This window comes from Lemur catta, chromosome 5, assembly GCF_020740605.2.
Source record: "Lemur catta isolate mLemCat1 chromosome 5, mLemCat1.pri, whole genome shotgun sequence".
Classification (NCBI taxonomy): domain Eukaryota; kingdom Metazoa; phylum Chordata; class Mammalia; order Primates; family Lemuridae; genus Lemur; species Lemur catta.
The window spans coordinates 79,751,157-79,775,378 of NC_059132.1; the positions used below are offsets into that span (position 1 = coordinate 79,751,157).

General features: G+C 39.5%; 1 protein-coding gene across 2 annotated transcripts in view; it reads left to right on the forward strand.

Annotated features, from left to right (window-relative positions):
- Window positions 1-155: 155 nt before the first annotated feature.
- FNIP2 (folliculin interacting protein 2) overlaps window positions 156-24,222 on the forward strand; it is a 117,090-nt gene continuing 93,023 nt past the window's right edge. For both annotated transcript variants that reach the window (XM_045552185.1, XM_045552189.1), the window contains exon 1: window positions 156-461. In XM_045552185.1, the coding sequence (XP_045408141.1) occupies window positions 355-461 (107 nt within the window). In that variant the 5' untranslated portion in view covers window positions 156-354. The remainder of the gene's footprint in view (window positions 462-24,222) is intronic.

The following is a 24,222-nucleotide window of genomic DNA, read 5'->3' on the forward strand; positions in this document are numbered from 1 at the left end:
CCTCCCGCCGGGGTTACGTGAGCCCGGGGCGGGCGGCCTCCCGGCCAATGGCCGCCGCCGGGGCCGCCGCGCTCCTCCCGCGCCGCCGCCGCCGCCGTGGGGCTGCGGGCTCCTCCCGCAGGAGATAACTGTCAGCGCGCGAGGCGGCGGCGGCCGCCGGGCTCAGTCATATGACCGGCAGCCGGCGCCCCCAGCGCCTAGCAGAGTTCCTCAGCCGCAGCGGCCCCGCGCTCCCGCAAGGCTGGGCGGCCGCGCCGCCGCGATGGCCCCGCCGCCGCGGCCGCCGCGCCCGGCCGCGCGCTGAGCCGCCGGCCCCCCGAGCGCCACGGCCGGAGCCGCCGCGGCGGCAGCATCATGGCCCCGACCCTGCTCCAGAAGCTCTTCAACAAAAGGGGCAGCGGCAGCAGCTCCGCGTCGGCGTCTGCCCAGGGCAGGGCTCCCAAGGAAGGACCCGCCTTCAGGTGAGGGGGCGCCGGGGGGCGAGTCCGGCGCGGGACCGGACTTGGCTTCGGCGCTCGCTGGGGAAGGGAAGGAGGAGGGGAGCGGGCCTCCCGGGACGTCGCTGCCCGTCGCCGGCGCCCGCTCCCAGGCTTGTCATCGTGGACGCGCCTGCTCCGCGTGTGTCTCCGGACCCTCTGTGACCCCGAGGCTCCCCTCTTTCCTCCTTTCTTTCCCCTCTGTCTCCACAACTCAGGGCCCTTCCCCGTTTCGGAGAGTTCTCTCGTGTCCCTTCGGGCTCCCGGGCGTGCGCTTTGCTTGGCCCTGGAGGTGGGAGATCCGCCGTGTTTTGGGGTGAACCCCTTCCGGGCACAGCCGCCCGGGCGCCTCTGCGGGCCTGCGAAGCTGGGAGCTGTCACTGTGAGGGCAGCTCCAACCTATTGTGTACGTGACAGTATTTTGAAGTTGTGAAGGAGCAACAGCTACGAAAAAGGCATCTTTCTTCTTTCTTGCCGTTAATGACAAGCTCTCAAACGGATGAATGAAAGTATGTAATTTCCACATCATTTGGAAGGTTGATGCCGCATGGTGTGTGGAAAGGGGGAGTAAAATGCTTTTATGAAATTTCTGAGATTTCAATTTAACAAAGCTGAAGCGTGCATTTAATAGATTTGACCTCCTGAAAACATACTTTTATCTTAAGTGCTTTATGTTGATTTCTCTCCTTTACTTCCGTAACAGCCAGTGAGGTAGGTGCTAGTATAATTCCCAGTTTACAGGTGAGGAACCTTAAAATCACAGAGAACTTAAGCAGCTTGCCCAAGATCCATCCACAGCTCTAAGTGGCAAAGCCTGTGTTTTGACCCAGGCAATTTGAATCTAGTCTTTAAAATCCCTATGCTATTCTGCTTTCAAGGGTTAACTTTTAAAAGATGCCTTAAAATGTCTTATATTGCCTTTCAGCGCACTTATGTTGAGATGTTCATTTACCTACCTTTACCAGTTTTTCAGCAATTTTTTATTATCTGCTCCCAACTCTGACACTCTGCTAGGTGGTTTTCACCCAAAATGTCTTGCAAAAACAGGTCTAGATCCAGTATAATAAATCTTTTAAAAAGTTAAGTGAAACTTTGAAATAAATTTTGGATTAAGTTTTATGTTCTAGATTTTGCTTTTCTTGAATTCCATTCATTTGAAACACAGTCCCTCACTGTAGTTATGTGAAAATTGAATAAGCAGTATTTTTTTGTGGTGTGTGTGTGTTTGAAAGGTAAATTGTGAGGATTTTAAACTACCCTGGTTAAATTCTCATGTTTCCTTTAGACTAACTGAATCCTTATAATTTGAGTAGGGAATTCTATGCCTTTCACTACTCTGACTGAGTACTAGTGATGCCACATACCTTCTCAGAATGGTAGAATTACTTCAGACCCAGGGTGTGTAATTTCTTCCCTTCCCTCCCAGTAACCCAGACTCTGTCAAGAGTACAAAGCCTGGAGCGACGGGGGCATGTGTGTCACAGGTGTCTATACTTTGGCAGCCCTTGCCAAGGACATTTAAAGCCATCTTAATGCTGGTGGAGACAGTGGAGTTACACTGGCATTGTTTCCTGTGCTCCTTGCCCAGTTGCCCACCACCATTTCCTCCAGCCACAAGTTTAATTGGGTATATTTTGAACAAAAATTGTGGCTATATTTAGGGCCTGGCCATATTAGGGAAATTGAGTCCCACTTTGTGGGAATATTTTCAGTATGGTGTTCTGACTTCTCATTGGTGTAGAATGAAGAACAGAAAATTGTGCCAAGTTTTTTTTTCTTGACCTCATTAGTATTTTCTATAAGTTTTTGTGGTAGATATTTTTAGAGAATTTTAAGAATTTCAGTTGAACACCCCACTTGATAAGAACCCCTTTCTGTAGTGTCCCTGATAGGGGTCACCATGGAAAAAGGAGGTGAAGTAGCCAGTGTCAGCAAAGATGCAGGAAGATGGGGACAAATCAACCATTGCTCATGAGGTTAAGAAAGGACACCTAAACAAGTCTTTCCTTTTGTTCTCTTTACCCAGACTAATTCTTACATGCTGTATAGCCCTCCTGGGAAAAGCCTTCTGGAAAAATTTTCTTTCCACCTAAAAAATTATGATCTTGTGTTTCATTTTATCTAGATTTTACCGAATAAGAGCTGAGATGTGCTTGTTTGGAGGAAGGGGGTGCCTCATACAGGGGATTAGCTGCTCTTGGGAGCCCACCTTGTAATTGAGTAGGTTTCTAGAAGTTAAGGTAAAACCCTTGGTTTAAAAATCAAGTGTTCCTAATATGAATTTGTGTTCTTTAGTGTATTTAAATACAGGATGTAACCTGTAGATCTGGACAATGAAAAGTCCCTGAGGATTCAGGTAGACTTTGGGGGCAGTTTTGTAGTGTATATTGGGGAAGATATAAACAAAAATAAGATCCACCTTTTTATGTTTTTGTTTTCTGTTTTAAAGTTTGTGGAAGCCTTTTGTATCTTCCCTGTTTCCATGATGGACTTTCACTAGTTATTTTAAACTTTTCTCTTCTCTGAACTATTTTGCCCTTGGTTTTACTCTGTTTACTCTTGTGCACTTTTTAGTCCCTTCTTTGGGTTTCTCACCGTTCTCTCATTCCTCCAGCTTTTACGTACTGTACTGGAGAGGAAGTTTGTTGTCTAATGTAAGTGGCCTATGTCACAGGTCATTTTCAGGTCTTCATGCTTCCTGGCATTTCATCTATAAAGAAAGTTGTCACAGTTAAGATTCCTTCTTGAATATTTCCTTTAGGATCTTGACAAAAAGTCCTTTTCATAGTGTTGAGGAAAGAAGTTGCTAGGAAAACAGAAAAGGAATCAAAAGAGATCAAATTTACATTTTGGAAGAAGTCAGGAACACTATATGATTATGGTATTTGTGAAGTTTAAACCTTATTTGAAGTTGTAGAACTGCATTGTAGTTTTTGAAATTTGAGAGAGTTCTCTATTTGCTGGTCTTCAGAATGCTTTTCTCTTTTAATTAATTGATATCTAAGTTTATATTTGAATAACCTTTTGTTCCAAAAGGAAAAATTAGGACCAAAAAAATGATTTGTACGGTGACTCAAGTCAGAAATACATAGAATTGGGTTCTTGGTTACCTTAGATTTAAGGCCAGCATATTTACATAGGAGTTTTTAAAAACCAAGATTTGCCCATTGATTTACATGTGTGGCTCCAGTTTGAAACATTATCTTAAGGTTTTTTGTTCTTTAAATGTGTCTAATAAATTAATGGGCCAATCTCCCCCTAAAATGTGTATGTAACAGGAAGGTGGAAAGGATCATGGGCTATTAAATGTTTTGTTTTATTTTGGACCAGTTAAATGAAGTGAGTAAACATATATATTGCCTGGGGTATGGGGAGTAAATGGAAGTATTGCAGCTGCTTGCTAGCTAGCTCTGTAAATGGCAGAGAATAGACTACACTCTTCTTCCTCCCAGTCCTGAATACGTAGGGCCAAATGGCCTACTTAGCGCTAATCCTCACTGTTCTGTTAGAACAAATTTAAGTAATCTGTTAGAGGGTTAGTATAAATATAAGTTAATCCACTTATCATCATTATCAAATAGCACTGGATGCCTATGTGCATGTGGCTTGGTGCTCTACCTGTATGAACCGAGGTAGGACACCCATGGTCTGACCTGGCATTTATAATCTGAAAGACAACAGATTATACAATAAATGAATAAACAGCAGACAGCACGTTGGAAGCTGTAACAGATAAGTCAAACAGCGAGAAAGAGTGGATTTTTACATTAAGAACAGAATCAAGAACTCACTGGCTTTTCTCATCCTTGGAGTGACTGAGGCAGGACTGTGATTTTCTCTTCCCTCACACAGAGGGACATCACACAGAAGTGCTTTCTCGTCTCCCACTGCCAGGTTCCAAGATGCAAGCATTTGTAATGAGATTTTTCTGAGTTAAGATGGAGAATATTCTGGAAAAAAGAGTTTTATTCCAGTACCCACACATTTTTAATGCCCATAAGACATAAGACACATAAATAGCAGTTTTAATCTCTTTCTACTACTTTCTAATAGTCTTTGTGAAGATTTTCTTGCCTGCCGCTGTAGATCTACTGGCACACTCCTTACATCATACCCCCTCATGCTGAAACATAATGTGCATCTTGGGAGGTTATTAGTGATTTTTCACAGAGGTGAAGAAGGGAACTCTTCCATCTAATGAAGTGGGTTCTGTTAAAAGCACTTGGAAGACAAATTAAGGAGACCATTGATTTCTTCTTGCCTCATGTACTATGTTGATGTGAGACCAAACAAAACTCTTGGTTTCTCTGGCCCTCAGTTTTGTCATTTGTAAAGTGGCAGCATCAGTCCCGTATAATAGAGTTGTGGTGAGGAGGTAATAAAATGAGTTTTAAAATCTTTCAAAAAGAATAAAATAGGAATATATGGTTATACATGTACAGAAGAGGGTCAGCAGCGCTGTATGCCAACATATTAATAGTGCTTGCCAAGGGGTGGGTGAAAATTTTATTTTATTCCTTTGTGTCTTATTCTTTTTTGTTGGTATTTTTGGATTTTGTTCTAATGAATTTGTGTTGCTTTTGTGATTTGAATTATTTTAAATAATTTAAAGACTCCTTAGAGTTTTATTTTAAATAATTTAAATATTCAGAGTATTTTATACTGTGAGGGAATAGGCTAAAGATTTTTGTGGAGAAACCTGATTTGAATAAGAATTCTTCATAGAATATTTCCTCTTCATTAAAATAACTGATGGTTTCTGTTATTAAAAGTAATGTTTCTTGTGAATTTTAATGTACTTAAAACCTGAAATCATTTCACAGTTTAGGACGCCAAGTTAATTGGTGATGTTATTAATAATAACTATAGACTATGTATGTGCAAAATTTTTACTAGTTGGGCAAGGTCTCTACTTCACCCGAGCCTCAGAGTCCAGTGTAGTCTTCATGGGGGCTCAGAGCATAGTTTAGCTGTATGCAGGTTTCAAGTTTTATCTGCAATATGTTTAGAAAAGACTGACACAGCCCTTTGGATTTTGAGGGAACTTGGATAAATTAAGAGGCCTGGGTTAGATGTTTTCAAAGCTAAAACATGTATTGTAACTTTAAGTTCTGAAATGTGGGCTGGGCGAGGTGGCTCACACCTGTAATCCTAGCACTCTGGGAGGCTGAGGTGGGAGGATCGATTGAGGTCAGAAGTTCGAGACCAGCCTGAACAAGAGTGAAACCCCATCTCTACTAAAAATAGAAAAATTAGTTGAGTGTGGTGGCACACACCTGTAGTCCCAGCTACTCAGGAGTCTAAGACAGGAGGATCACGGGAGCCCAGGAGTTTGAGGTTGCTGTGAGCTAGGCTGAAATGTGAATTTGTCATACACTGCTTTTTGATTTAGGTAGTATGAAGAAATGGACCAGGGCATATGGTCTTTTAATGCACAGAGTGTGTAACTCCTAAGAGGGCTTGGGTTTTTGTTGTTGCTTTAGGTTGTGTTTCTTATTGTTTGCTTGTAAGGTTAGCTTTATGAAGCCACTTTGCCTTTGTGTTTCTTTGGCAAAGGAAGTTGTAAAAGATTGTCCTTGCACTCATGAAATTCTTTGGCTGCCAGCATGAACTCCTGGCGGGTGAATCTGATTTAGGAGCTGGTAATGTGCTTTATTTCTTCAGCCACTGTTTTTCTTGGTGTGGGTGAAAGGAACAAATGTTTTCTACTGATTATACAAGTCCCTTGCCTAGTGTGAATTGTTAGGCCTGGACTATGAGATCATGTACTTGGCTGTAAAAGTAAGTCTTTCCTTTGAGTATGAGTGCTGAAATATTTGGTGAGTTCCTACTTACCAAGCATTCTTTATCTCAGGTTTATGAAAAATGATTATTATGTAAAAGAGAAAAAAACAGGATGGACTTTTCCAGCTAACTGGGCATGTAATAGTGATTTCCCTCAACCCCACCCCATCTGTAAATGGAACATCCATGACTCACTTCTCATGACCACACAGGCACTTTTGTAACCAGTGCTTGAATGGGAGGGTGGGGTGGGGATGGAAGAGATGGGCTGGCATCCCACTTGTGTTCAGCCAGAATCTGTCCAGCTGCCTTTATAATGGACTTCTGAAAAGGACAATGTGCCCTCTCATGCATCATGCTACATAATTTGTTTCTTATTGCACTTTCTGTTGTGCCAAAATAATACAATACATTAAGTGCAATAAAATGCAGCCATTAATACTATAATGTTGTGGATAAGTGTTGTACAGCAGAGTGCTTTTTCCGTTACATAAGATTTTAGTATTAGCATGAGTCTGGATCTCTGATTATCATATGCTTCTCTCCTGAATTGTATGCCTGTCATTTCTAGGTAAATTTAGAATATTTTTCTAGTTGTATGTCCCTGTAAACTTGCTTACTTTGTAGATTATACTCTAGAATTTGTGTCCAGCATAGTGCTATATATTGCTTTATAAAGACGCATGTATTGCTTTATAAAGATAATTTTATCACCATGCCTAGGACTTTTTAATCATAAAGAAGAGCATTTTTGTATTTGATATATATCTTTAAATAAATGATGGGTGATTAGTTATCTACTATTGGTTTTCTAATTGAAAATGACAACCAATTCATTCAGGGTGCCTAAGTGAGAGGGGACACTGGGGCAGTAGAAATTCATCCCTCAATGGGACAGATCAGGAAGCTCCATATCTGGTGGGGACCTTCATCTAATTCCCAGTGAGGATAATTGCATGTTGTCATGGCAACTCTATTTCTTCGCAAGTTGAAGACAAGTTAGATGTTAACCTGCACATTCCTCAAGAGATGAAACAGGTGTTGATTTAGGATGTGTTAGAAAGAAGCAACAAAATCACCAGTCTAATCAGTTCTGCCTTTAACACCTTATAAATACTTCAGACTGCCAACTGTCTCTCTCTGATGTGCCCAGAAAATTGGATGTTTTCTTTTTTCTGTCTTATAGTCAAAACCTTAGGGGTTATGGGGGAAAAAAGTATGTTTGTTATCATTTAGCTCTTAAATAACTATCCTTGTTTACTTAAGTTCTTTTATTAAATATGATTAAGAAACAGTAACAAGAATATCTTTTAAATTTGATGCTACAAATTCAATTTATCTTTTAAATTTAAAGCATACATTTGAAAGTAACTGAATGAAACAAGAAAATGTACATGTAGTGCTTAGAGCATGGCCATGAGAGTTCTGCTAAATCCTAGACCTGTCATTGTGTCTGTAGTGCTTAATGCAGTGCTTGGCAGGAAATTAGCATTTAAGAAACTTGTATTAAATGAATGAATGAATTTAAGAATTTTGAAAACTGATGATCCTTAAAGAGTCTCTAGTATTCCAGAATCTGATCCTCTTAAAATGTTAATGTTTTTGGTAGGAAATTGCCTTTCTTGATGTTTCTGACATGTATTATGACATTTTTTAAAAGGAATCTTGTTACAGACAACTCAAAAGAGATTTCCTTCTTTCCATTAGTATTAGAGAATTGTTTTTCCGGTATCAAAATGATGGGATAAAAGTGCTCTAAGGGGTTGAGTGACCTGCCACCCTGCCCCCCCCCCAAAAAAAAAGACATTTGTTTAAGTAGAATATCTGAGACCCAGTTATAAAATCCCACAGCTGTCAGAAATGACCTAGTGAAAAGGTATTTAATTTAAATATCTGTGAAGCTCTGAAATTGTTAGCTGTGGGTTGATAATGTAGAATACTTTTTAGGTTCATTTGAATTCTTGTGTGGCTTGGCAACATTGAGATACATTATAGAATGAAATGAGCAAATTGGTTCTCTCAAATTTTTAGAATGGTACACCTTAATTAGGAAAACAATATTGGTATTCTGAACCCTGCAGATACTGTATTTGCATGTTACATGAAGTAAGTGCTTTAGAAAAAAGATGGAATCATCCCTGTTTTCCATGTATGATTTTTCCATTTGAGAAATTAATTTAAAAATGGATTAATGAATCTGACATGTTCTTTAAGAAGAGTATGCCCCAGACTAACATCATTAATGGTGGCCTCCACTGTGTGAGGAGGGAGCTATGAGTAAACATTTTCCCCAAGCATATCAGGCAGTGACTGTTTGCTTTAGAATGGTACATTGACTAAGTTAGTTGCTAGGGCAGGAGGAAGTGGCAGGAGCTACTGGCTCTGCCCAGAGGGCAAAAATGGACCCCCGGTAGCTACTTGGTTCTTTCCAAGTGTGCAGAGCTCCACGCAAGACCTTATGAACACTGGTAGCTGCTCCCTGCTGTGAGATTGCTATGCATTGTTTAGTGCCATGTGTACCTGAAAAATTGTTTAGCTGTGAAATTGTGATTCGATTTTAGGATTATTAATTTCTAACGTACCTGGTTAAAAATCAATGTAAGATATGTGGAAATATAGGCCTCTCACTTCACACCCCTAATACCTCTTCCCAAAGGCTACCATTATTGAACCAATTTCTTTTGTATCCTTCTAGAAATATTCTATGCAAATACAATAAAAAAATTCTCTTCACATAAAATGGTAGTTCCTGTATACACTGAATTTTGCTAAAAGTTACCTTGTAGTCCTTTGAATAAATGCTTGTATAAGACTTAACCCAGTAGTTCTCAAGTCTGGCTGCCATTAAAGTCACGTAGAGAGATCTAAAGGCCCAGACTGCTGTCTCAGAGATCTTGATATAATTGGTCTGGGCTGGTGCTTTGTGGGTCTGTCTTTATGAAAACTTCCCCAAGTAATTTTAGTGTGCAGCCAAACACACCAGAGTAGTTCCCTCTTATCCAAGACTTTGCTTTCCCTGGTAACCTCAGTCCAAAAATATTAAGTGGAAAATTCCAGAAATAATTCATAAATTGTAAATTGCGCACCATTCTGAATAAAGTGAAATCTCTGTTCCACACTTCATCTCACCACATAGGCGTTTTATCATCTCACATAATCACAAGGAGAAGAGGGGTGAGTACAGTAAAAGATATTTTCAGAGAGATACTATACTCATACAACTTTTATTACAGTATAATTGTTATATTTTATTGTTAATCCCTTACTGTGCCTAATTTATAAATTAAACTTTATCATAGGTATGTATGGTGTAGGAAAAAAACATAGTGTACATATAGTCCTCCAGCTTTGGCCTCCTAAAGTGCTAAGATTATAAGCGTAAGCCACAGCTCCTGGCCTGAAGACTGTAAAATGTTTGTTAAGTTAAATGAAAACAAACAAACGAACAAACAAAAAAACCCCAACACCAGTTGGTATCTAAAAGATGAATATATTAGTAAAATATGCAAATGTATGACCAAGAAATAGAAAGAAAAACAGAAAAATAATAAAGAATACCTGACATGATAGGGTAATGAGATTGTAGGTAAATATCCTTTATTAAAAAATATCTCCTTTACCATAATAAAATTATGTGGGCAAAAATAAAAATTAGGAAGAAAAATAAAATTCCTCCATAATGCAAATAGCCATTTATTTATGGTTTTAAAGATGTATTTTCATATTGTAAAGACCTTATTAATTAGTGAAAATGTAATTATAGAATACATATGTAAATGGCTTCCCTGAAATCTTTTAAGATGCCTCTAAATAACTACTCAAGAATTTTAAGGGTGGCCAGGCACAGTGGCTCATACCTATAATCCTAGTGCTTTGGGAGGCTGAGGCAGGAGGATCATTTGAGGCGAGGAGTTCAAGACCAGCCTGAGCAATATAGCATGAGCCTATCTCTACAAAAAGTAGAAAAATTAGTCAGGCGTCATGGCGCACACCTGTAGTCCCAGCTACTCAGGAGGCTGAGGCAGGAGGATCACTTGAGCCCAGGAATTTGTGGTTGCTGTGAGCTATGATAACCCCACTGTACTGTAGCCCAGGTGACACAGCAAGACTCTGTCTCAAAAAAAAAAAAAAAAAAGAATTTTAAGGGAGACCCCTTTAATATTAATATTTGCAGAAAGTAATACCATGTGCTGGTCACTGTGTTAAGTGCTCTTACTTAAATCATCTCACTCATGTTCCACAGTTATCCTTTGAGAATGGGTATTTTTAGTAGCCAATTTATAGATTAAAAATTTATAATTATAGATGAAAAATTGAAGCTTGCTTTAGATCATTGAGTGGTTAACTAGTGACACTGGGAGTTCAAATGCAAGTCAGTCAGTTCTACTAAAACATGATCTCTATTCCCTCTCTGCAGATTCCTATTGGAAGTACCTAAGATTGGGATTCTATGGTAGATTCTGTGCGGTCTATAAGAAAATGTGACATCTAAGTACTATTTCTAGGGAACTTACTGTTAATTTTGCAAATAATAGGTATTAAGTGTGGAAAAGTAATCTATAATAATACAAAGCAGTAATTCAGGACCAAGACTCAAAAGTCCAGTAAGATGAAAGGAAGAAGTGAGGGAGGGCTCTTTAGTCCGGGCTAGTTAGGGGAGGCTTTACGGAGGCCATAGGATCTGATGGGTAGAATTCAGAGAGGTGAAGAAACTCTTTACCTTAGAAGTTTTCCTGGGTTAATAAAGAATGTACCAGTTTCCTTGAAATGAAAGTGTTCCTTTGAGGCAAGATATATTGGGACAAGATTGTGCAGGGCCTTGCAAGCATTGTTAATTTTAAATTTAGGTGACCCTAAAGTATAGATGGGGGGGTGTCCAATCTATACCTTGAAGGTTAATAGAAGGAGTAGGGACTTTATTATAGATTTACATTTTTTAATGCAAATCTGGTTCTCCTACTTACAACATAGGTAGGGCACATTATTTTCTCTAAGTTTTTTTCCATCTGTAAAATGGGTGTAAAATTGCCTTTCTTGCAAGGTGTCTGAAGACTAGAAATAATATATGTCAATCCTACTGCACGGTGCTTGGCACCTATTAGACATTAAATATGTAGCAACTCTTACAATTCTCAGAGACTTAAATATTATCTGTCTTTCCCTCCAGCTCCTTCAGCTGCTTCCCTGTATTAATCCCTTCTCTGGGTGATCTCAAGATTGTGGGGAAATGGCAATTAGCTTGTCTTTACCAAAAGGTGGAGTTCCTTCTCTGAATTCAGGCAGTGAGGAACTACTGCAGTTTTGAGCAGTGGATTGGTGTGGCAGCTTGCTCAACACAGGTACCTTAGGCCCGGCGTGGTGGCTCATGCCTGTAATCCTAGCACTCTGGGAGGCCAAGGCGGGTGGATTGTTTGAGCTCAGTAGTTTGAAGCTAGCCTGAGCAAGAGTGAGACCCCTGTCTCTAATAAAAATAGAAAGAAATTAGCTGGACAACTAAAAATATATATAGAAATAATTAGCCAGGCATGGTGGTGCATGCCTGTAGTCCCAGCTACTTGGGAGGCTGAGGCAGTAGGATCGCTTGAGCCCAGGAGTTTGAGGTTGCTGTGAGCTAGGCTGATGCCATGGCACTCTAGCCTGGGCAACAGAGTGAGACTCTGTCTCAAAAAAAAAAAAAAAAAACACCACAGGTACCTTAACATAAATTTTGGTGTTGGGATTCAAGTCAGTGCAATTTTATTGTGCATGATATCAGCAAGCAGAACCTGATCTATATCCCCCAGTCTTCCCTCTCTGTCCCCCATCCCAGACCTCTCATCTCCGAAGGGAGAGAACAAAACTGATATAAGCCGGTAACATCATTCTCCCACCTTTAGCGCTTCCCTCCCAGCCTGTGGCAAGGCTCATACTTGGTAAACATATCAGATATATAGATGTCTTTTTATATCTCAGAAGCTTCTTTTTTTCTTTTTAGTAGTTTCCTGATAGCTCTTCTGCTTCTTTGATTCATTTTATGAGCATTTGTGAAGAGCCAGTTGTGACTGTATCCTAAAATTCCAGAACTACTCCAAGGAGAGGAGTTTGTGTTTGAAGGCTCTGACTAATTCACAATTGTTATATTTTTATAAACAGAAAGGAGGGGTGGTGAAGAAGGGGAGAAAGAGAGAGAGGTATTTATATCAGAAGCTAGAAAAAAGAAAAGCTCCAATTGTCTGATAATCTTATCCTGCAAAGTGCTAAATACTGCTTCTAATTGCACAGGGGTGCTAGTTTAGATAATGTGCTAAGGGAAGTGTGCAACCTCTGCTTGCTCCAACTTAAGCTATTAAAAAGCAGTCTAGTTCCAAATAGGTGGAAATCCACACTTTATAATTTGTTCCTCATGTGTCTTCCTTCTTCAAATCCAGGTTGTGTTGGACTTTGATCTCACAGCTGATCCCTGTGTCACGCTGCTCTTTAGTTTATTCCAGCAGAGCATTGAGTTTTACAGCTTGGACCGTTAAAGTCAATATTGTGTTTAACCCAACAGTAGCAAAGCGAGTTGTCTTGAGCTTGCCTTGACCTGCCAGCGTGCTTAATGTAGTTTAAGAAGAGGGTTGTTTTCAGAGTTATGTCAGGATTAGCCATTGATTGTCAAAATTGTTGTGGTCGAATCACCAGACGATAATAGGTAACTTCCTGGTGTTAAAGTATTGCCATAATGTGTCAAACTTCTGCTTTCTCTCCATTTGTTTTAGAAACTGTTCTGTATAAGGCACTGGGCATCCAGCTCATCGTTTTCCAGCAGAGGTTTACTCCAGACATGTTTTTACTGGGGGTGAGGCACAGTTATCCTCAAGGATAAAAGAGTATCTCCCCACTTCTTCAATTCAAATCCCAAAGTATTATTAATCTGTCATTTATTACCCCTCTGGGATGTGATGCCTAGACCAACTCTACTTTAATTATTGGGACAAGCAGGCTTGATCTATTTTTTTTTTGGCTGGTTCACACTCTCAGAAAAGGGGTACTTCCTCACTGTCAGATTAGTATGATAGAGATTTCTGTATGGCCTTGTGGGGGTAGGGGAGGAGGTCGTTTGACTTACATTGCTTGAGACTCTGGGTGGCCTAAAATCACAGCTGGAATTCTCCATCTGGTCCCATTCAGTTCCAGAACTACTTGGTCCCGGTTAGCTTACTAGGATTTGAGGCTGAGATTTGCATCAAAGCTTGCAAGTAATTAAGGGTTTATTATGTCTACCATTGCTTTCTCTTCCTTGGGGACCTAACTGGTATCCATGGCGGAATGTACATGAGGCATATTTCAGAGGAAAACTGGACAGGATGTGAAAGTGGGAGAGGGAATTATAAGCAAACAGAATAAATAGTAAAAATACTTAGTAATACATAAAATAATTTCAAGGTTCTGAACCTGAGTAACCTGGGTGCCATAATTAGTAGAAATGGGGAAGTTATACTGAGAAGCGACTTTTAAAAAGGGAATATCTACATTTGATTTTTGTATCTGTTGAATTTGAGTGAAGTTGGACACTTCAAGTCGTGATGTTTGTGAGGCCATAGTTGTCAGTGGATATTAAATCAATGTTTGCCAGAGAGCCCAGGAAATCCATCTCTTGCTCTTTAAAACTTTTCTTTTTGTATTCCCTCCCCTAAAATTACTGTTGTCAAAATTCTGTTCTTTCTTCAAACTCAGTTTAGATGCTCTCTCTGATTGTCTTTGCTGGTTGCCCCAGATGGGCATGCTGGTCCTTCTGAACTACTAAGTTTAGCATATTTCTTTTTATATGGCAGTTGCCACATTCCACAAGCTGTTTTTCTAATTTATCCAAACACTTTACCAGATTATACCTTGAGAGCAAGGAACATTATATGTGTGTCCCTGTAGTGCATAGCATAATATTGATTATAGTACATTGGTAGAAGCATGGTAAATGTTTAAATATGTTTATTTGAACCTGTTTTTTTCAGGTAGTACCACTACTTAAAGAAATACAGGCCGGGCGCAGTGGCTCACGCCTATAATCCTAGCACTGTGAGAGGCCGAGGCGGGTGGATCGCTCGAGGTCAGGAGTTCGAGACCAGCCTGAGCAAGAGCGAGACCCTGTCTCTAGTAAAAATAGAAAGAAATTATCTGGCCAACTAAAATATATATAGAAAAAATTAGCTGGGCATGGTGGCACATGCCTGTAGTCCCAGCTACTCGGGAGGCTGAGGCAGTAGGATCGCTTAAGCCCACAAGTTTGAGGTTGCTGTGAGCTAGGCTGACGCCACAGCACTCACTCTAGCCCGGGCAACAAAGCAAGACTCTGTCTCAAAAAAAAAAAAGAAATACAAATTTATGAGCCAATATATCAAGTTCTTTTTCAAAAAACATAAATTTGTCTCTTTCAAGCTTTGAAAACATCTCCATTATTTCAGAATTTAACAAGTAAGTGTATTTATCCTGTTCACGCCTCTTACTGTATTTACCAACATTTTGTGATCTTTCTTTCCAGTTACAGGGTTATCTAATTTTTTTTTTTTTTTTAGGCAGAGTCTCACTCTGTTGCCCAGGCTGGCGTGCAGTGGTATCAACATAGCTCACTGCAGCCTCTATCTCCTGGGCTCAAGCAATTCTCTTGCCCCAGCCTCTGGAGTAGCTGGGACTATAGGAGTGCTCTACCATGCCTGGCTAATATTTTTAATTTTTTGTAGAGATGGGGTCCTGCTATATAATTTTTTTTTAACTTCAGAGACTCACCTCTAAAGATTTTATTGTTTTCTATTTCAGTTCCAGTTTAGATTTTTGAAATTCACTGCAAAGAAATGTATGACATTTTATTAAGAATATACTTTTTTTTCTTTACATATGAAAGCAAGGTAATTTTCATTTTGTTTCTGACACCACATATGATTTACTTAGCATTTTTGTTGGCTCCTCCCCTCTCCCAGCTGATGTATGTCTTTAGTAAATTCTGTGGAACAAAACTTAAGAGTTTAGGATCTATCATAAGAATAGCTTTAAGATTATTTTTACCCAAAGTAATCTAACCTTTGTCTTGACTGAAACTCATTTGTCATTTATCTGTTTGTTCACAGAACCTTGAAAGGTCTTACTGTTTGTTTTCTTTACTTGAGCATTATCTCATTGAGAAAATGTTTACTGCCATCTATAGATATGGTCCTATTTCTGGCCAATCTCTCATCCAGATTAGTTATGAAAATGTCAAGTTCAGTCTTTACACCCATCACTGAAAAGACCACTCTGTTTATATTTCTTCTTCCAGAGAAATGTTTGTTTATCTGTCCTTTTTTGTTTTTTCTGGACCTAATCCAGTTCTCTGTCCAAGATAAATATTCTACTGGCCTCATGCCGTTTTATCCTCATAAAAACAAGTGACCAAATACCTGTGTACTAATGCAGTTCATATAGGAAAAATGTTAATTGCATAGGAGATTCAGATGAATAAAAGAATACTTATTTTGGTTTCCCATGGCCAGAATTAAAAAAAAAACTAGATTTACTAGTGCATAGATTATATGTCATAGTTTTCAAGGAGCTGTCAGAAGCTCATTCCTTCCATATGAGTTTTTGTGGATATCAGTTTTGAAATAAATTAACCAACTAAGGCTTGAGAATATTTATTTCACTTATAAAATATGCCTGTCATCATATAGTGATGGAAGTTGACAGTGGTTTTTAGTTTCCAAAGAACACAGTTTATAGTCAGCCTCTGAAGCCTTCTTTATTCTGTGAGATACTTATTCCCTGTTTCTTAAAAATGTAGTGACAAATTAACCAGAGTCAAAGATATTGCAATTTTAATATAGGGTTTCTTTCTCTTTATGATTTTTTATGATTCTCTCTTAATGATGCTGTACCTTTAATTTACCACTTTAATTGACTAAGATGAAATAATTTCTTGGTGGGGACAGGGATAGGAAGCAGTAGAAGAAGAGATTATCTTCTGAGTCTCTCTTGCTTTCGGGGGCCCTAAGGTTTCTTTTAATCCCCAAGTCTGTGATTTTTTTAATTTTACACCTAGGACAGAAGGACCTGTGACTCCAGGTAGCTGCTACTGTCTCCCGGTGGTCCAGGAGGGGGGGAGGGTCAGGGGTTGGAGGGTCTTGCATTTAGCTGTTGTTGAGAAAGTTCAGAATATTCCCTGCCCCCATGAGTGCATTTAGCCAGAGGTCCTTTTAATTGAATCATTTCTCTTCCTTGGCAAAGACAAAGAAAGATTTGTCCAGCCTATGAAATGTAGTGGCGATGGTTTCAAAGCAGAAACAAGCCATGCATGCTGGAGATTTAGGATGCTGGAGTTAGGGCTTACGTCCTCTACAAACCAGTTTTCCCAATAGTTTTCTAAAACTTGTGGTGAGAGAGATGTGCGTATTAGTTTAATGTGTTGCTGTGTTTTAAAGACCAGTATTTCGAAGTATAATTGATAAGATGAATTTAACTGTAGTAGCAGACCTTTACTTGGATTTTATCTTCCAAAGCAGTTATATTTTATAGATTAGGAAACAGGCTCATTGACCAAGATTACAAAGCTTAGTTACCCTTATGGGCCGGGCAAGATGTGGAACACAGACCTTTTGATTTCTGCTTTTTGCCTCAGCCAATTTTTAGTCCTACAAGTAAGGCAAGTTCCCCTGTTTTGCACTTATTAAAAACTGTTATGAATCTGTAGCTAAAATGCATTTTCTTGATTTTTAGTTACCATAAATGTATATTCTTTTCTGTATTGTTGGACCTTTGTGTTATTTTCAGTAGACTTTTGCTCCTTTCTGGTATTAAGGGGCTGAGAATTATGACATGTAACTCTTAGAATCAAGTCCACCCTCCTTCATGTGACTGCCCCTGTCTCGTTTCTCTTTGCGCTTCCCCTCACACTCCTTACTCCAGTCAAAGTGAACTTGTCTCAGTTCCTCAAACAACTTAGTTTTCCCTTTACAAAGATTTCTTTGCCTGGAACTCGCCTACCCCCTTCCTGCTTTAACTGAACTAACTCCTACTTAAGAGTGGGGGGTGGGCTGTGGAACCAGACTTCAGGTTTCAAATCCTGACACCATCACTTAAGAACTGTATGATCTTGTGCAAGTTATTTAATTAACCACAGGGTGCTATGCTGCTGGTTTCTCACTGGTACATTGGGGGTAATAGTAACCATCCCATAGTGTGGTTATGAGATTTCAGTGGGTTTGTTCTTGCAGAGTTGGAATTGTGCCTGGCACGTAATAAGTCCTCTGATAGCTGGAAGCCTTCGCTGATAGCACCCCCACACGCCAGGGGACTAGATAGCTCTGCTCCTTCTCTGGCTCACCGTGGCACTGAGGACCCTGTCCTGTGGGATTGTAATTGTGCTTAACTCTTACCATTCCACCACAAGGACAGGGACGACCGTGTCACATCTGTGTTGTTCACTTCAGGTTACAACGCTGGCATTTACAGACACTAGACAAATGTTTGAATAAATGAATAAGGAAAGGCCTCCTTAGCTTATGATGTAAGCTTGCGTCTTTGACTTCAGCTTTTCTTTCCTTTTGTGAAAATCTTTTTACCTTTTATTTGGGGCTTTTGATGGATAATTTTAGGAGAGGGGAAAGGATAGAAAAGATCATCTCCTAGATAACCTAGGTTTCTTTATGGAGGCTTTTGGAGTTGTAACACATTATTGCTCAGTGTAGCTTGTTCCCCTTTGGGAAAAGAGGCTGTACATATGGAGGAGACTCTTGAAAAGTTACTGTATTCTTAAAGAAAAAATTAAAGTGGGTTCCACATAGAACAAGCTAGATTCAGGTGGAACCTCCAGGTTGATGTTGGCCCCAAGTCTGGATTTAACCTAAACACTGCCATAGCCTTCCTGTCCCCAGCTGTCTAAAGCACACTCGCAGGATTTCCTGGTGCTCAGTTTTGTTGGTGATCAAGTGTGCTGTGGCGTAGTAGAAGCCACTTGACTTTTTCACCTTACACGCTCCATCTTTAGTCAAAAAGGAAAACAATGTGCAAGGAAAAACTTATACGAGAATAGAATAGTTTCTGACTAAAAGTAATGAGAGTCTGTTTTTTCCACCTCCAGGGGTGGGGGTGATGTGGTTGAGGCCTGGCAGTGGTGGAGCTGTTCTAGGTGAAGTAATGCCTCACCTACAGGGGCAGGGGAGAGGGCTTTGCTGTGCTGCTGTGATTCTTTTGTTTAAAGCCATTAAAGGTTTGAAGAGTAGAAGAGTGAGACTAGTGATTCATTGGATGAATTGCTGTAGAATTGATCTTATTTTCAGCAGGCTGTAGTGAAAAGCAAAGATTGACCCCAAACTGGACTTTCATAACCTTGCTCCCCTACCCTTTGCCCCTTGACCTCAGAGCCTCTAAAAGAGCTGTGTGTGTGGCGGGGGGTGGGGGCCAGTGTATGTGTATATATATGTAAAATAGTAGGCTTTTACTATTCAGAAAACATTTTCCCATGGTTAAGATGGTATGTTATGAAGGACAGTTAGCTCATTTATTTGTTAGAATATAAGCTAACTGGTTTTTGTAGTATGGCCAGGTGCTCTGAGCATGCTTTATAATAATGTTTCTAATGTGTGCTCTGAGCTCTAAAACTTGCAGCTTGCAGGATCCCAAACAGTAAACGTTCATTCAAAAGCATCTATTGGCATTTTTCATATTCCAGGTACAATGAATTGCTAGAATGCAAGAATGAATAAGAAATATCCCTGCCCTTGAAGAGTTTAGTTCGTGAAGGTTTATTCCCTATTACTATGTTGTAACGTGTGACAGGAGCTAACAGTACAGGTTGAGCCTTCCTAATCCAAAAATCCAAAGTGCGCTAAAATCTGAAATTTTTTGAGCCCCAACATGAGGCCACAAGTGGCAAATTCCTCACTTGACCATATGTTATGGGTCACAGTCAAAATACAGTCAAAACTTTGTTTCATGCACAAAATATTAAAAATATTGCATAAAATTGCCTTTTGGCTATGCGTATAAGATGTATATGAATCATAAGTAAACTGTGTTTAAATTTGGGTCCCATCTCTGTGATATCTCATTATGTATATGCAAATATTCCAAAATCCAAAAAAATTAAAAATCAGAAACATTTCTTGTCCTGAGCATTTTGGATAAGGAATACCCAACCTGTATACCAAAAAGTAGACAAAGGAAGCCTTACAGAAGTGTTCAATAAAGGTTTATTAGATGAAGTTAGATCTCTCACCTTGGTAGATTCCTTTATTTTTTATTCTTTACTCAGCACTTTTTTAGATCTTTGTCTTTCCATCTATTTGGAGAGTTAGATATGCAATACATATTTTTAAATCATTTGGATTTTTGTGCTCATAATCTTTTTTACTCTTGTCTTTCCATTTTGTCTACAGATGATTTTCTAAAAATAAATATCAGGTTATCATGATTAAAATTTATTTAGCGGTTTCTTGAAAACTTAACCCAAGGCAATGGAAAGGGGTGTGGGTGGAGAAGGGGGGTGGAGGAGCGGGGCAGCAACAAATGAGTTTTCTGATGGGAATTGGTGGCTTCTTCCTAAACTCTCTCAGGCAGTATTGCTTCTAGTCCCCTCTATATCTTCATTTTTATTTTTAGTGTCCATGAACATACTGCGCTTTAGGTGTTTCTTCTGCACTGAGAACCCTAGTAGTTCTCATGTTGGTATGTTTGTTATACTAGGAATTTTACCAGTTATAACCAGCCACTGTTGAAATGCAGGAAGTCTCTTTTGGAACCCAATTGCTTTCCATGGGCTTACAGCGTGCCCTGCCGTCCTGCCCATACTGCCAGTACAGACCGTCAGAAGTGACCCTCCATGTTTGCTTTCCTACACATTCTCTGCATTCTGTAGAATAATAAGTGAGAGTTACATATGTCAGTAGTCTTGAGTGCAATGCATGCCATATATAGAAAGCTTGAAAACAGGCAAGAGGTGGTAGGGGCAGCTGATAGCAGGAGCAGTGGCCCTTAGGAGAGGAGAGACAATGAGCAATGGAGTCCAGAGCTCAGGGGCTATCTTGTCTTTTCCTTAGACTACAAGAAGCAAAACTTTGTCCCGTAGGAGGAGGAAAAGGTGAATGTGGGTATAGCTGAGATTAGCAAACATTTATTGAGTGCTTTCAGTATACCAAGCTCTTCGCTAGTTTCTGGAAGCAAATGGAGGAATAAGACATGTTCTACTTTCAGGGAGCTTACAGCAACACACATAAAGCAAGGTTATATATTTATTAGTTGATGAAAATGTTGTAACCAGAGGCTTATAGGAACCTAACCCTGAATTTCCTCCTAGAAGCGATGGTTCAGTATTCACTAATTCAGTGTTCTTAGCAACTTTATAAAACATAACTACTTAAAATAATGAGAATGGACCATACAGTGGAAGTACTGTGTAGCAGTCAGCAGCCTTAGAGTGGAGAAGGTAAATGGATGGCTATTTCTTAAAATGGGTTTTGGAGGTCAGTCCAATGGAAGGATAGATGAGGTAGGGGATCAAAGTGCTGACTCATAGGGCTTGCAAGATAAAAAAATGAATCCAGGAGGGGTTTAATAAAGGAAGTTATCAAGGGACTGCAAGGTTATTAAAGTCAGCAGGCAGGCTTGGGGGAAATAAGATAGTTGCAAGGGTAGGAGGTTTTAGTCAAAGTCTTACTGGAAAATGCGGGAGGGTAGAAATGAAAACAAAAGAGTCAGAGAACAGCTCCTTAGTGGTTGGATAGACCATTTCTGAATATTGATTATATAGTGATACTCAGGTCAGAGGGCCCAGAGTGCTGACAAAGCAATTTGAGTGCCCATTGGGTACGGCTGTGTGTACATGTTTCCAGAGATTCCAAGGGCCATGAAACATGATCCAGGAATCTTAAAAGTCCAGGTATAAGAACAAGTATAAAGAGGCCTATGCAAAGGATCAAACGAGTGGCAAGGTTCTTTACTGCACAGAATACAAAGTACTTTTTCAGTTTACAAGCCCCACGGCATTTATGCCATGGGAAAGACACAGAGGAAGAACCAACAAGATTTACTTATCGATTAGGTTTCCAGAGAGGAGGGGAGGAAAGGAGTGAATAGTCAAGAGTTGCTCCAGTGTTGACTAATTGCTGTGAGATGCTTTTTCTTCTATAGAGTTAATTTAGGTATTTCCAGAGTTTTCTTTGTTATCTCATAATTCCTCAATTTTCAGTTCCCTTATCATGTGATTTTCATTATTATGGCATTTAAGATTGGCGAATATGCATGCTTATGGTTTGGTAAATAGAGGTAATGATTCCTCTCAGTTCTGCTTGCATGGGGGTTGGGGAAATGGGTCAGCTTCCTCTTAACTGTCTTTAAGGTTTCACTGACAGCTCTGCACACTCAGATCCTAGCCTTCCAAACGTTCCCACTGGCCACTGGTTTGGGTTTTGTACATTTTCTCATTGGTCATTGTGATGGGGTTTGGGAATGGAACAGAGACAAATCATACACATGTACCACCGTCATGTTAGTAATTCTTGTGAAGAATTTTCTAGAACTGTGCTGCCTAATTTAGTAAACACTAGCGATGTGTAGCTGGTGGGCTCTTGAAATGTGGCTAGTCTGAATTGAGATGTTCTCTAAGTATAAAATTCACACTGGTTTTTGAAGACATAGTACAAAAAAAATAATGAGAAATATTTCATTAATAATTTTCAACATTGATAACATGTTGAAATAAGATTTTATCTATAGTGGGTTAAATAAAATAAATTATTAAAATTCATTTGATCTGTTTCTTGCTTTTCAAAATGTGGGTGGTTGAACATTTAAATTATATATATGGCTCACACTATCTTTTTGGTGGACAGCACTGCTCCCTTTGAATTACTCCTTTGTATTTCCAGGGAATAATTTGAAAATGATTATATTAAATGATATACTTCTAAAGATCAAATTGTTAGGTCCAGTTTGTATTTGTAATGTCCTCAAAGTTGAACGTAGCTCTTATAAACGGAAGAATTACTGTCATGAATACTAAACATTCTCTTGCTAAGAAAACTTCTCCCTCAGAAGTTTATTCATTTTCCTTGGAAATTCTTTTGTAATAAATAAAATGAAGTCAACATTCATGGCAATTCTGCTGGATGGAATATGACTGAAAGAAACCCTTTAAGAATTGGTATCAGGGTTAGCATGAGCTTGGGTTTTGGACTAATCAAATACAGTCAGATTTTCAAATGTATAATTATTTTTCAAAAGAATATCTGAATCTGTGTCACATCAAGCCATGGTATAATAAGGTTTTGTTGTCCCTGAGAAATGACTATTTTCAGAACTTAGGTGAACAGCTATTTGGAAGGCAGCCTTAGTAAATATGACAGAAAAGAGGTTCATTTGAAAGGATGCAATTTAATAACTACTTACTAAGTGTCTTCTCTCTGCTCAATGTTAGTTTAACTGCACAAACACAACACAAAAGAAATTAAAGATGTCCCTGTCTTCAAGAAGTTCATTATCTGGCCCAGGAATTCCTCGCAGACATTCTGACATTCTGGTGTATCTGATGAGATGTGAGGAGAGGTTAATACCTTATAATAGCAGCTAAAATGCTAAACTTTGAAATTATTTATTAAAAAATTTAAGGTAAACTTGAATAAACACCACTTCCACATGTGTTCTTTTATGGGAATTGTTCATGGCTTGCAGCTGTTCTTTTCTAAACCATGATCTATGGCGATACGTAAGACACAGGGACTGTTGTTCTAAAGCATAGCCAAGGGGAAAGTCGAGCCATGGTTGTAGTTGGGGAGGTTCTGAGCTATAAGAAGTGAATAGAGAATCCTTGGGAGGCATTGTATATAGAGTCAATTCTGTCTACCCGTTACAGATGTTGAAACATTTTCAGAAAAGGGCCATTGTGGGAAGTTTTTACAGAACAGATGGCCCTTGGTTTGGGTCCTGAAAGAACTTAGAAGATTTGGCTTGTAGAGTTAGATGAAGGGTATTTTAGAAGGGGAAATTGATGTGATTGAGGGTACGCAGGGGCTGAAGGGGGATTTATCAGTGGAAGAGAGAATGCCTTATACTAATTTGAAAGCTAATTATTTCATAGATATAATTTTTTAGCTGTTACACTAATTTATTGTAGAGTTTATTGTTGTCAAGGAACATTGTAATAAGTCTATTTTAGAGTGCTGATTGCCTGGAGCTTCCAGAGAATTGTCTACATTTTTGGGGGATGGATGAGGGGTGAGGAGGTGATTGACTTTCTTGGGTAAAATCATTATTTGCCAGATGTCCTTGTGGCCAAAGTTATTTATCTTGGTTTCATGTTGTATAAATACAGTGGAGTCATCTATGAGCTTAGCAACTCAAATAGGACAGTGAGTCCTTTTCGACTCGTGTATATAAAAAATAACACGTCGTATTTGTCTAGAGCTTTATACTTTTTCAAAGGGACTTTCAAATGCTCACATTGAATATCTTCAACAACCCTCCGAAATAGGTGGAGTAAGTATCATCATCATCCTTTTATTTATAACTAAGGAAACTGAGGCTCGGCGAGTCCGAGTGTCTCTCCCCAGAGTCATGTGGGAACTGAATGGCTGGACCAGAACTAGATACAGCTCTTGCCTTCTCATCCAGGGTTCTTTTCCCTGGTATGACACCCTCTCTCAGCAGGGACACTGCTGATGGTGACTCCTCATCTGGTTGCTGGCGTCTCCTGAGTTCCTAGTACTCAGCCTTATCATGTGGAACTGACTCAGAGAAATGAGAGTCTGCTGATTCAGAGCGGAATACGTTTTTCCCAGCCTTTGATTTCCCAGGCTTCTCTCCTCATAAATTGATTTCTTTCAACTCCTAAGCAGCTTTCTTAGTCTTATGGCTATTAGAACTCCTAAAGCACTTTAAGAGTCTTTCTCACTTAATTTGCCATTGATAAATTTATTAGATGGTAAGCTTTTAATTTTAGCTATATTATGCCAGGTATCACTATTGTTGGCTGTGAAACCAGAAC